Genomic DNA, 12,261 nt, shown 5'->3' with positions numbered 1-12,261 from the left:
TTATACTCGTGTAAAAAAAAAACAATGCAAACATGTCACGCCATCTATGGAGAAGAAACATAAATTTATAAAACATGTAGTGTAAATTTTAAGCAACAGATGGGGGTCATTTGTTTAGATGCGTCTCTTGGTGTTGGCCTCTGCAGAACAGCCATGGCGAGGCAGCGTTCCGCGTCCGTCCGCGGTTTGACAGACGAAGAAATTCAGGAATTGCTTATGAATTCGGACTCCGATGATAGCGACAACGAGGAGGCAGCCCACCTAAGTGCCTTGTCGAGTGATGAAAGTGATGAAGAGCCCCTGCCTCCGAAAAATAAGCGTAAGAAAAGCAAATCTGATGAGCGAGATCTCTGCTGGAAGAAGAAAGAGTTCAAACCTCAGGAGCATGCTTTCAACCTATCTTATTCCGGAATCTCCAATAACATTACAGCGTCTTCCAGTGAGCTCGAAGTTTTCGAAAGTTTGTTTACACCGGATATTGTGGAAGCAATTGTGGAGCAAACAAACATTTTCCAGCGCCAAGTATACGCCGCGCTAACTTTAGCGCCCGGATCCCGCATACACCAGTGGAAAGACGTGACGCCACGTGAGTTATATGTATTCCTTGCTGTTGTAATGCTCATGGCGCATGGAAAGAAAGGCAGCATTGCCGAGTATTGGTCCACGGATCCCTTCTTGAGTATGCCTGCATTCTCCAAGCTGATGAGTCGCAATCGCTTCCTCCTCATTTTGAGGTTTCTACATTTCTCTAATAATGAAGATCAGATTCATGGTAACAGGCTGCACAAAGTGCGCTCGATTTTCTTGACACTTCGGGAAAACTTTCAAGGGGCGCTATCGCCATTCCAGGATCTTTGTATTGATGAAAGCCTGCTGCTTTTCAAAGGGCGATTGGCTTTCAAACAATATATGCCATCTAAACGAAGCAGGTTCGGCCTGAAGTCATTTGTTCTCTGCGATGTGAAGACGAGCATGGTGTTGGACATTGTGCTGTACACCAGATCCTCAACTGAGATCAACGAGTCTGGGATGGGATATGGAGCAGCAGTCGTTCTTGCTTTATTGGACAAGTACCTGGGCAAGGGCCACGTCCTCTGGGTTGACAATTGGTACACCAGTCCCGCCCTGTTCACCTACCTTCTGCAAAAAAAGACCAATGCTTGCGGTACAGTACGGAAGAACAGGAAGGGTATCCCACGCGAAGAGAAAAGACTGGAGAAAGGGGAAACCAGCGAGTTGTGTACTGATCAGCTTCTCTTCGTCCGCTGGAAGGACAAACGCGAAGTGCAAATGCTGACAACAAAGCACAAGGGGAGCATGGTAGAGTCCGCAAAGGTGAACAGAAAAAAGAGCGAGAGCAAAAAGATTCCCCTGTGCATCTCTAAGTACAACTTGTGCATGGGTGCTGTGGACAAGGTCGACATGGCTGTGACTGTGGCTGGTACAGTGACAGGAAGAGCATGAAGTGGTACAAAAAGTACTTCTTTCACCTCTTGGACATCACCATCCTCAACAGCAATATACTTCAAATGACAGCGTCTGACAAAAAAAGAAGCATGGTAGAATTTCGACTTGAACTAGTTCGCCAGCTAATCGAGAAGTACCACGACGGAAACTCGAAGCCAAAGGGAGGACGCCCATCGAAGGGTGAAGATCCAACACGGCTGACAGCATGCCACTTCCTGTCTCTGATACCACCTACTACTGCGAAGCAGAACCCAACACGAGTGTGCCGTGTCTGCGCTAACACGCAGCATCGTCCAAAGCAATGAAGGGAGTCTCGTTATGTATGTGCTAGCTGCGAGGTGCCCCTTTGTGTGGTGCCTTGTTTTGAAGAGTACCACACCAAAAAAGTTTTCTAAACACTTGGACATCCTAATTAGGAAATAATTGTTTTGTTAATTATTTGTCATCTTTTTGTATTCAGTGCAATATTTATAAGGTTATTTTGAATAAAAGTGTTTACATGTCCTGCAGAGCATCGCAGTGCGTTACTAACAAAATTTTCACGAAACTAACATGAAAAAAAAACCGGCAGGGGGAGTGCAGCGACGAGAAAAAAACCCGGCAGTGAAAGGGTTAAAAGTGATGTGATTGTACCGGCTGTTTTGTATTCAATCCAATAAAAATATCACTCAATAATTCGAAGTTGAAAAGTGTTGTATACAGTTGAACATCGATATAACGAACCTCGATAGAACGAAGTTCACGATGCAACAAACTTTTTTTGTTTCAGTTTCTTGCTTCCATTGAAATGCATGTGTTTTTTCCCTCGATTTAAGGAAGTGGTTTCGCACCGGAGTTTCGATGTAATGAAGTTTTCGCGAGCAAAGGAAAACTATTTTGGAAAACCTCTGCCACTTTGTAAAGTAAATTCAAATTTTATTTTGTAAAAACGTGTTTGTAGAGGAGAATTCCCCACTGCAGCGCCCCGGGCGCACAGACGTGTAAACCGTGCCCCCTCTGACGTTTCCACGTCTTGAGCAACCTTGTCAATCCAAGCCTAAAGCGTCTCGTCGTTGGCACGGGAAGGCACGCTGCGGCAGTCATTTACTTCTTTGATCGTGGTGCTCTTTTGTGCAACAATGAGTGGTGCGCCCCGGAAGAGGAAAGTGCTTTCTCTTGATCTTAAAGTTAAAATGATCAAGGAAGTAGCCGCCGGCGAGAAGAAAAAGAAAGTGGCGGACAGGTACGATATATCGCTGAGTACCCTTTCAACCATTTTAAAGGCGAAGGACAGCATAATGTGCGCTGTCAGCGACAGCGGCCTGAGTGTGAAAAGGAAGAGGCTGAAAGCGGCTACATATGGCGACGTGGAGAAGGCCACATTCACGTGGTTCATGGAAATGCGCGCTAAGAACATGCCTCTGAGTGGCGCCATACTTCAGCAGAAAGCCCTGGACTTTGCAAGTGTGCTTGGGTGCGACGAATTTAAGGCTAGCAGTGGGTGGCTACAACGTTTCAAAGAGCGCCACAATATCGTTGGCAAAGCATTCAGCGGTGAAAGTGCGGAGGCGAATGCCATTGGAGCTGCTGATTGGCTTCTTGACCGCGTTTCAGACATTCTCGCCCACTATGACATCGCGGACATTTATAACGCCGACGAAACGGCTTTATCCTATCGCTTTTTGCCGAAGAGGACCCTGGCTCTGAAAAATGAACGTTGCCATGGCGGCAAACAGAGCAAGCAACGCCTGACTGTGTTGCTACGTGCGAACATGGACGGAACGGATAAACGCAAGCCGCTAGTTATCGGAGTTAGTGGAAGACCACATTGTTTCGCTGGAAGGGTGATGCCCGTCAAGTATGTCAGCAACACAAAGGCATGGATGACACGAGCCCTGTTCAGCGACCGGCTTAAAGAGCTGGATGAGGAAATGGGCCAGCAGAAGAGAAAAATCTGCCTTCTCCTGGACAACTGTTCAGCGCATCATGTTGACGTGGAGCTGTCAAACGTCGACTTGGAATTTTTTCTCGCAAGTTGCACATCTCTAATCCAGCCATTGGATCAAGGTGTAATGAACAGCGTAAAGTGTGCTTACAAGAAGCGCATGGTCGAGAGAATTTTGCTCAACATGCACTTTAAACGGGACACCAAGATTGACGTGTTTATGGGCATTGAAATGCTATCTGCGTCCTGGCAGTCTACGAGCAAAGAAGCTATAGTAAACTGCTTTAGAAAGGCTGGCATAAAAGCTGTGTGCGACTCTTTGGATGCGGCAGACAACGATGAAGCGAGTGAAGGAGAGACGCCTGCACAGTCAGATTTCGCTGATGTGTGGCAGCAGCTGAGCGACAAAGGCGGCATTCCCGAGGACGTAAGCCTTACAGACTTCATCACTAGTGATGAAAATGCTGTCACAACAGAAGAACTGGACGACACCGCAATAATCGAAAGCGTTCAAGAAAAAAACGTAGAGGACGGTGCTGACATCGACCAAGGCACTGAGGAGGCAACGCAGGCGCCTACAGCAACAGCAGTGCTCAATGCCATAGACATTTTGTGGAGGCATGCCGGCGCGCAAGAGCACGAACAAGCATTGGTAGCGGTAGCCACCTATGAACGCCTCATTACGCCGACGCTCATGAGCAAACGTCAGGCAAAAATAACTGACTTCGTGAAGTGATTTGATGCAGTCATGAAGTCAGTTGCCTTTTGAAAAGATTTGACAATAAAGATTCTTGGTTTTTGAACTCGCGTCAATCTCGCCCGGTCGCGGTGGCTCTACGGCGCTGTACAGCTGATCTAGACGCGGCGGCCGCGTTTCGATGGAGGCGAAATGCAAGGCGCCCGTGTATTACGTGACGTAACGTAGGTTAAACCCCATGTGGTCGTAATTTTCGGAGCCCTCTGCTACGCCCTGTCCTGTGAAGTTACAGTTGACAGTCAGTAAATCACGCCCCGCACCACATGCGCTGCACAACGCCAGCCAAACCACCTGTGCTACTTTGCGGGGCCTCCTACTTCCACGTCTCATTCCCATCAGCCCCCGCGAGAGCGCGTGATTTATCGCAGTGTTGCTTGACGCCATTAATGGATTTCCGCGCCGCTCGGTTTCGTTTCGGTGATACCGCACGCTTCGTGACATGTCTTCGCAGCAACACGCGAAGCTCGCTTTAATTTTTCAATGGCGGCATTTGTCTCCATCTCTCAGTCAAGATTGAAAGATGCCCGCAATTCGTTGAGAAAACACTCTAAGGTAATGGGTAACAAAATGCACGGCATCGCGGGGAGCAGCTCGGCTCTACAGAAAATTTCAACTGAAGCAATATTTTGAGATTTGCGATTTCGAGGCAACGAAGCTTGACTGACCTACTATTGCCGCTCTATTTGCTTGTCGTTACTTCTAAAATCGGTTGTAATATCACGAACGCACGTGAACGGAATAAATAGAATAGCGAATGTTGTTTGAATGCACAATTTCATTGGTGGCACTGAAAGACAAAAACCTCGATGCAACGAAGTGCGCGATATAACAAAGTTTTTCCCCGAAACATACTACTTCGTTATATCGAGGTTCAACTGTATTTGGTTTTGGTTCGAGTTTGTGATCACCGGCCGCCAGAGGCACCAGTGTTGCTCTGTGTATATAAGTGACTGCATGCTGAAATAAAGGGGATTTCTTGGTTGCTTGGCAGTCCGTGTACACCTGCGGCACACGCCGCTATGACAAAAAGCTAGTAACATATAATTAGAAGTTTATTTTTCAATCTAGAATCATGACGACCGCCATTTCAGATACCATCGTGGCTACGAGGTAGCACCGCTTTCTTGAAACTGCTCGACGGCAAGATACATCGATGCTGTCGTAAGCGCTCGCAGCGCCTTTCAGCTCGAAGTGGTGAGATACGATGGCAGCGACAACGTGGTGGCGTGGCCAGCTGGGCGGGCCAACGCTTTTAGATTGATCGTGGCGGCGTGTGTCACCCCACTGGCGGCATCAGTTGGCTCGTTTGCTTGTGAACGCCGCCATCCTGCTTCGTTCCGCGAGTGGTTTCATGCTTCGAGTGGAATTTGGACTTCGCACGCAACGGTTGTGGCACCAGTCATGGCAGCGCGTGGAAGTTACCGCACGCTTGACTTCGCGACGAAAGTTGAGATTTTGAGAGAAATAGAAAAGGGGGGCACCGCCAAGCAGGACATTGCTCGGAAGTATGGCATTAAGCAATACCCTTTCTAATTAGCTGCTTTTGAGCAGGACACATTCAAGATGTCTAGGAAGCGGATGCGCACGGGCATCTATCCAGAGCTAGAGAAGGCCCTGCGGACATGGATTAGAGAAGCGCGCAACAACAAACTTCTGTCAGCGGTGAGGTTGTTGCGGTGAAAGCCCAATCACTTGCAGCAATGTTAAAGATTGAAGACTTCGCTTCTTCAGATGGGTGGCTCACACGCTTTAAAGATCGTCATGATTTGGTGTTCAAGAGTGTGTGCGTAGAGAAGGCATTCGTGAACGCACAAACATGCTCGACGTGGAAGAATGAAAAGCTTCCAGAGTACTTGGCTGAGTACGAACCGAAAGATATTTTCAACGTCGATGAAACTGTACTTTTTATCGGCTTCTCCCCGCGAAGGCATTGACTTTTAAAGACGACTGTGCCGGGGGCAAGCGAAGCAAGGAGAGGGTGTCTGTTCTGCTCGCAGCCAACATGACTGGCACAGAACGATTTCGTCCACTTGTGGTCGATAAAGCGGCCAAGCCTAGATACTTTAAAGGCATAAAGACACTTCCCGTTGACTATGCGGCAAACAGGAAGACATGGATGACGTCTGAAATTTTTAAAGATTGGCTGTTGAAGCTGAATCGAAAATTGGCGTTGTCCAACCAGAAAGTGCTTTTTCTCGTGGACCAATGTAGTGCGCACATCACTGTGCCGGCGTTAACTGCTATCCGCCTTGCATTCTTTCCTGCAAATACCACATCTGTCCTACAGCCCATGGACCAGGGGATAATAAAAATGTGAAGATCCTCTACAGGAGACACGTGCTTGAGTGCATGATTTTGTAAATGGACAACTCTTCACAGTATGAGGCGAGTCTACTCAGTGCCATCCACATGCTAGCATGAGCGTGGGATCGTGTCAAAATGGAGACAATTGCCAACTGCTTCAGGGTTTGCGGCTTTGTGACACCAGCTCCGGAGGATGCTTCTCCTACTTCGGAGGAAGCACAAACAGGCGAGCTCGACATCACAGACTTTGGCACTGCTCTGGGTGATGTTCGTTTTGAAGAGTTTGTCGCCATGGGCAACGAAGTTGATACTTGTGGCGCGCTTACGGATGGCGAACTTCTTCAGATTGTTCGGCCCAGCGAACCTCTTGCCGAGAGTGATGTGGACGACGACATCAAAGACGAGCCGCTACCGAGGGCTGCCGATGCAGCTGCCGGCCTCGCTATTGTGGAGCGGTTTTTTGCTGCAGAAAGTAGTGCAGCTGAAGCATTTAAACACATTTACAGCCAGCAAAACATGCTTTCTGCTTCACGTTTCAGTAAGCAGAAGCCCCGCGAACTTCGTATTAATGGAAGTCGACTGTATATATATATATATATACATACAGCTTCTTAACGTCCGCAGTCGTCGTAGTTTAGCTTACGCTATGCCGCACATTAAGCACAATGACAAGGAGGGAAGACTTACAGAAAAGAAAGAAAAAGAAAAATCTGCCGCATTGTAACGTCCGCAGCCACCACGCTACATTGTGCGCTCAGCACGACAACACAAAGCGTGCATTCTTCATCACCCGCCACGCACAGAGGGTTCACAACACACACTGGAGAAAGTGTCTGATACACTGTCTGCCATGGGCTAATAAGCTGGCTTGTCGTCGCATGCTTAATGTGTGATCGGGAAAGAGAGAGAGAGGGAGGGGAGAGAGCTTGCCAGAATAATGGGCACACCCTTGTGCTTCACTCTATCGCGTTGTTTTCCCTCTCTCGAACACCACGGCTGCATTGGCTACATCTGTTTTCTGCTCCGTAGGGTCCATTGCCAAACTGGTTCGCTCTCGTTCCTTCGCGCAAATGGCTTGCAAACTGTTTCTCCGAACTTTTAGCTCTCATTCCTTCCGTGCATGGCTTGAAAACGTCACACAGCAAATGGGATGCGATCATCTTTGGGGGAGCATACCTTCTAGTGCGTGGTGCAGAGTTCGATATATCAAACGACTTGGAAATTGAGTTCGATATACAACGCAGCTTTTCTATACTTTTACATGAGGTTTTGAAGGGGATATTCGGTGAGTTCGATATAACCAAAATTTTAATTATCCGGGTTCGACTGTACTATGAAATAATTTTAGCCGTAATTTTTGCCTTTTACCATCAAGAAGCTCCCAATCTAATTTTTGCGTTCGTGTAGCGCTAAACTGCTGTCTGTAATTTCCAGTGACAAAGCGTGCAGCCAAGTTTTGTATACGCTCCAATTTTTGTTTATTTTGTAGAGTGAGCAGATCCCAAATAGTGCATGCATATTCTAGGATGGATCTCACATTGGTCTTATGTAAAGCAAATCCAGGCAGGCCAATGGGAAATTTTCGTGTGTTGCGGCAAAGAAAGCGGAATGCGCGACCTGACCCGCCTTGGCTATCGTATAGTTGACATGGCAATGCCAATTTAACTCGGGGGTTAAATATGCACCTAGATACTTGTACTCAAATAAACGGCACAGCAAAAAATTACAAGGTGTAGGATCGAAAGTGAGAGCTTCTTTTTTTGTTTGTACATCATATATACTGTGTTGTTCTGATTTAGTTTCATATGCCGTTTTGTGCACCATGACAACATTTTGTCCAGATTCCGTTGAATTCTATAGGCGCCTATTTTGGAATTGATTATCCTGTAGAGCACACAATCATCTGCAAACAGCCTCATATGGGATTCAATTCCATCAGTAACGTCATTAACGTAAAAAAAAAAATAGCACTGGCCCCAACACGGATCCTTGTACGACACCGTATGTGACTCCGCCACCCAAGGTTGTGCGCCGTTCACAAGAAGAAGCTTCATTTCACATTTATTGGAAATATTTCTGGTACTTATGACATGCAAAAGAGGTTAAATAACACTGGCGCTTCCAAGTAGTGATCTTTCTAGTGCACAAACCTATTAATGAAGAAAAAAAATAGTAGTGAGCATGTCTCGCTCACTGGAGCAGGGCCCACATCTCAAGTTTGTAATTTTTTGAGAAGTGCTATTTTTACCCTCACCTTGGGTCGTTTGATTCATGGAAACACTGGAACTGGATGTCAGTTTTGTTGCCACAAATCGGAGGAGGGTGAAAACGGCAAAAATGACACTTCGAAAATGACTCTCGAACTCTGAATTTAGACCAAAGGTCATAGCAAGAAGGCGATCATAAGCAGAGTTGCGCAATCTCTACCATTCGCACACATGTATGGCCTGCTTCCTATGGCAGCGAAAAGAAAACAAGGGCCACACCCTGCTGCTGCTCTCCTGTTTCTCAGTCAACCTTGATGAATAGACGATGGGCTGAAATAAAAAATTGTGGTCGGTAGTACTATTACCAGATTTTCGGCTCTATTGCCGAGAAAAGTTGTTGCCCAGGGGTCGGCAGGCTGGTATCGTGGTGCTGACTGGGTCAGCTGTGTTGCCGCAACAAGCCATTGACGGCAATTTGTTGAACAACAGAGTGATGGGTTGATGGCTTGGGCAGCTTGGATACGGCCCCTGGAAGAAACTTGTGCATGTCTTTGGCTCTGAGTTGTCTACCACTGCAGTGTGGGGCATCTCTGGATGTCAGTACAATTTTCGATAGCTGGTCTCCTGACCCGCTGGGCAGGCAGCACGTTTCTGTGATGCTTGAACGACTCCCTTTTTTCCCTGTGCAGACAATGCAGCAGCATGCAGCTGTGTTCAGGACTGGCGAGAGCCTGCAGGAGGGTTGCCGCAAGATGGATGGAGTCTACAATGAGCTGAAGGACATCAAGGTCAGCCAGCCTCCCTAGTGCCCCATGCATGCTGTTGCCTTGTATTCACTGCCAGGGACCTCTATGTGGCTATGAAGCAGTCACTCCAAGTATGACGCGATGGCTTCTGCTAATACGGTACCATCCTCACATGCTTGGAAGCCAGCCATGCAACTGCCTTTTTCACATGGTCAGACCGCTGTGCAAGCAACAGATGGCAGCATCTGTCAGTCATACACTTGCCACTCCACAAGTGCAGCCAGTGCCTCATAAGTGCACATAGCCACTAAAGGCTTTCACCAGTTCAGTTCAGTTCAGGCGTTCAGTCGTGTCCGACTCTTCGTGACCCTATGGACCATGTCACGCCACGCTTTCCGGTCGCTCACTATCTTCTTAACATCACATAGCTTCATCTGCAATGCCTCGAGAATGCCATCTAACCATCGCGTTCGCTGCCTACCCCTTCTCCGGCGACCCTCAACCTTTCCCAACATCAAATCTTTCTCCAGCGACTCCTCTCTTCTCATCAGATGACCAAAGTAGCTGAGCTTTAACTTTAGAATTTGACCCTCCAATGAGCAGTCAGGGTTTATGGTCGACAATATCGACTGATTTGATCTTCTGGCAGTCCAAGGAACTCTTAAGAGTCTTCGCCAGCACCACAATTCAAACGCGTCAATTCTTCGGCGGTCAGCCTTTTTCACAGTCCAACTCTCGCATCCATACATCACAACTGGAAAGACCATAGCACGGGTTATGGGTTATGGGTTATTTGCACACCACTACAGTTTGCACCAGTAGTGGTGTGCAAATGCATTGATTGAGGCATTCAGACACAAAATCGTTTAGAAAATAGCTAGATAACAGAAGCCCAGTCTGCTTTGTAGCTAGTAAGTGCCTAGCGTAACTCATTGACATGTTGCATATATAATAACCTCTCGTTAAAGTTAAGGCATTGTTGGTTTCTGCCACATCTTGGTAGGCAGCAAAGCGCACAAGGCGAAGACCAGCACTGTGCTTTGCGGCAGCGGCAGACACACCGAAGGCTGCCCTCGGGCTCACGCCACATTCTCTTCGTCACACCGTTGTACAACAGCCAACGCAGTCGCGAGATCACTGTCAGAGAATGTCGCTTGCAGGGGCCACAGTGTGCTGTTCGGTGTATGAAAAGCACTGCTGTTTATATTTATCAAACGCCCATTCCACTGAATGGGCATTTAATAAGTGCAAACAGCAGTGCTAGATATTCAAGGAGGTGTTTTCATTGTACTTAAAATTTCCAACAATACACTGTGAACACTGCTAATACAAATCTGATGTGACAAAGTGTAATAACATAGCATTAACTGAAAGTACTTAATTGTCAATGCGAAGGAAGCATTGCTTTTTTTAGAGTGTTCTCTAAAATGGGCATGAACCGTAATCCAACACAACAGGCTGTTTTGAAAAAAACAAGCACATTTAAGTGAAGAACATCTCATATTTTACCAAGGTGTCTCCGATAATGGCAAGGTATCTCCGAACTTCACTGCAGTGCTGAATGGTTTCGGACACAGAGTTAAAGCATCTCCCTTTTATTTCATATTACAGAGCTAATTGCTTTCATGGGGAAGGTCTTTTTTTTTTTTTTTTTTTCTTTTAATGCAGTTAAGCATTGTCTCTGGCCACAGAGAAAATTTTTTTTGTTTGCTGTTCTTACTTATTAAAATTATTCTATACTTACTCTAGTGAAGAATGGTTTGTTGTGGCTGAGGGGGATACAAAGGAATTTGATGGTATTGTGATCTCAAAATGTTTGAGGAAACCCGAAGTTGGCTCTTCAAGTTTCCGATCTTTTTTTTGCTACACAACCTTATTATTTTCTTGCAGCTGGGCAGGGGGGGGGGGGGGGGGGGGGGGGGGGATTTGGTAAGCAAGACACTGGCTGGCTGGGAAACTCTGGTGGACACTTACTGGAGCTTTCTTTTCAGAGAAATGTACAACGCTGATCACAAGGACTTGCTTGGCTCTCATAATCATTGGAACTCAACGTTGTTTTGTGCTTGTTGGCAGATGAGTGACCGGGGCATGGTGTGGAACACAGACCTGGTGGAGGGCCTGGAGCTGCAGAACCTGCTGCTGTGCGCCCGCCAGGCCATCTACGCGGCCGAGGCACGCAAGGAGAGCCGGGGAGCACACGCCCGTGAGGACTTCAAGGTGAGGGGAATTTGTGGAAGAGGACGACACAGACACGCAACAGCCGTGGCTTGCCACTGAAAGTGGAGAGAATGCCCGTTGGTGGCATAGCGGCACGTGCCCCATAAACTTGACACCCCTTAATGGATACGACGAGAGAACAGAAGAACTTCTGCAAAGTTCAAGCAAAGAATTGCAAGCGTAGGGGTGTCCTTTGAAAAGATGCCTCCACTCCTATCACAAGCCGAGTGTGTGGCGCTAGTGCCAAGTGAACACGCCTCCAAAGGGAAGAGGGTTGGTCTATGATGTTACAGCTTCCAACTGACAAATCCAGGATGGTAATACATCCAAGCTTCTAGAAAGATACAGATTGTGGCACCACACCTCTGTGCTGCACTTTTTCAATATGAATTTGTTTTGTGCATTTGAAATGTAGAAGGTATAAATTAAGCAATAGTGTTGCTGCTGTGCACTACGATACACAGGACTGGCCACCAGGCTTGCACTAATGGACACTGGGCTTTTGCAGGATCGCATTGACGAGTACAACTATGCCAAGCCCCTGGAAGGCCAGCAGAAGGTGCCCATTGAGAAGCACTGGAGGAAGCACACCCTCTCGGACATGGACGTTGCAACAGGGAAGGTGAGTGGTGGCTTTGC

The 12,261-nt window shown here is 47.2% G+C and overlaps 1 protein-coding gene across 2 annotated transcripts in view; it reads left to right on the top strand.

The window, feature by feature from the left end:
• The window catches only part of SdhA (succinate dehydrogenase, subunit A (flavoprotein)), a 51,280-nt gene that overhangs the window by 38,512 nt on the left and 507 nt on the right, over positions 1 to 12,261 (top strand). For both annotated transcript variants that reach the window (XM_084602531.1, XM_084602530.1), the window contains 3 exons: positions 9,349 to 9,447; positions 11,479 to 11,622; positions 12,131 to 12,244. In XM_084602531.1, coding sequence (XP_084458657.1) covers positions 9,349 to 9,447; positions 11,479 to 11,622; positions 12,131 to 12,244 — 357 coding nt within the window. The remainder of the gene's footprint in view (positions 1 to 9,348; positions 9,448 to 11,478; positions 11,623 to 12,130; positions 12,245 to 12,261) is intronic.

Source organism: Amblyomma maculatum, chromosome 4, assembly GCF_055883805.1.
Source record: "Amblyomma maculatum isolate TAMU_Amacu chromosome 4, ASM5588380v1, whole genome shotgun sequence".
Taxonomy (NCBI): Eukaryota; Metazoa; Arthropoda; class Arachnida; order Ixodida; family Ixodidae; genus Amblyomma; species Amblyomma maculatum.
Note: the sequence above shows the minus strand (reverse complement) of the source record. Positions and strands in the feature narration are given on the sequence as shown.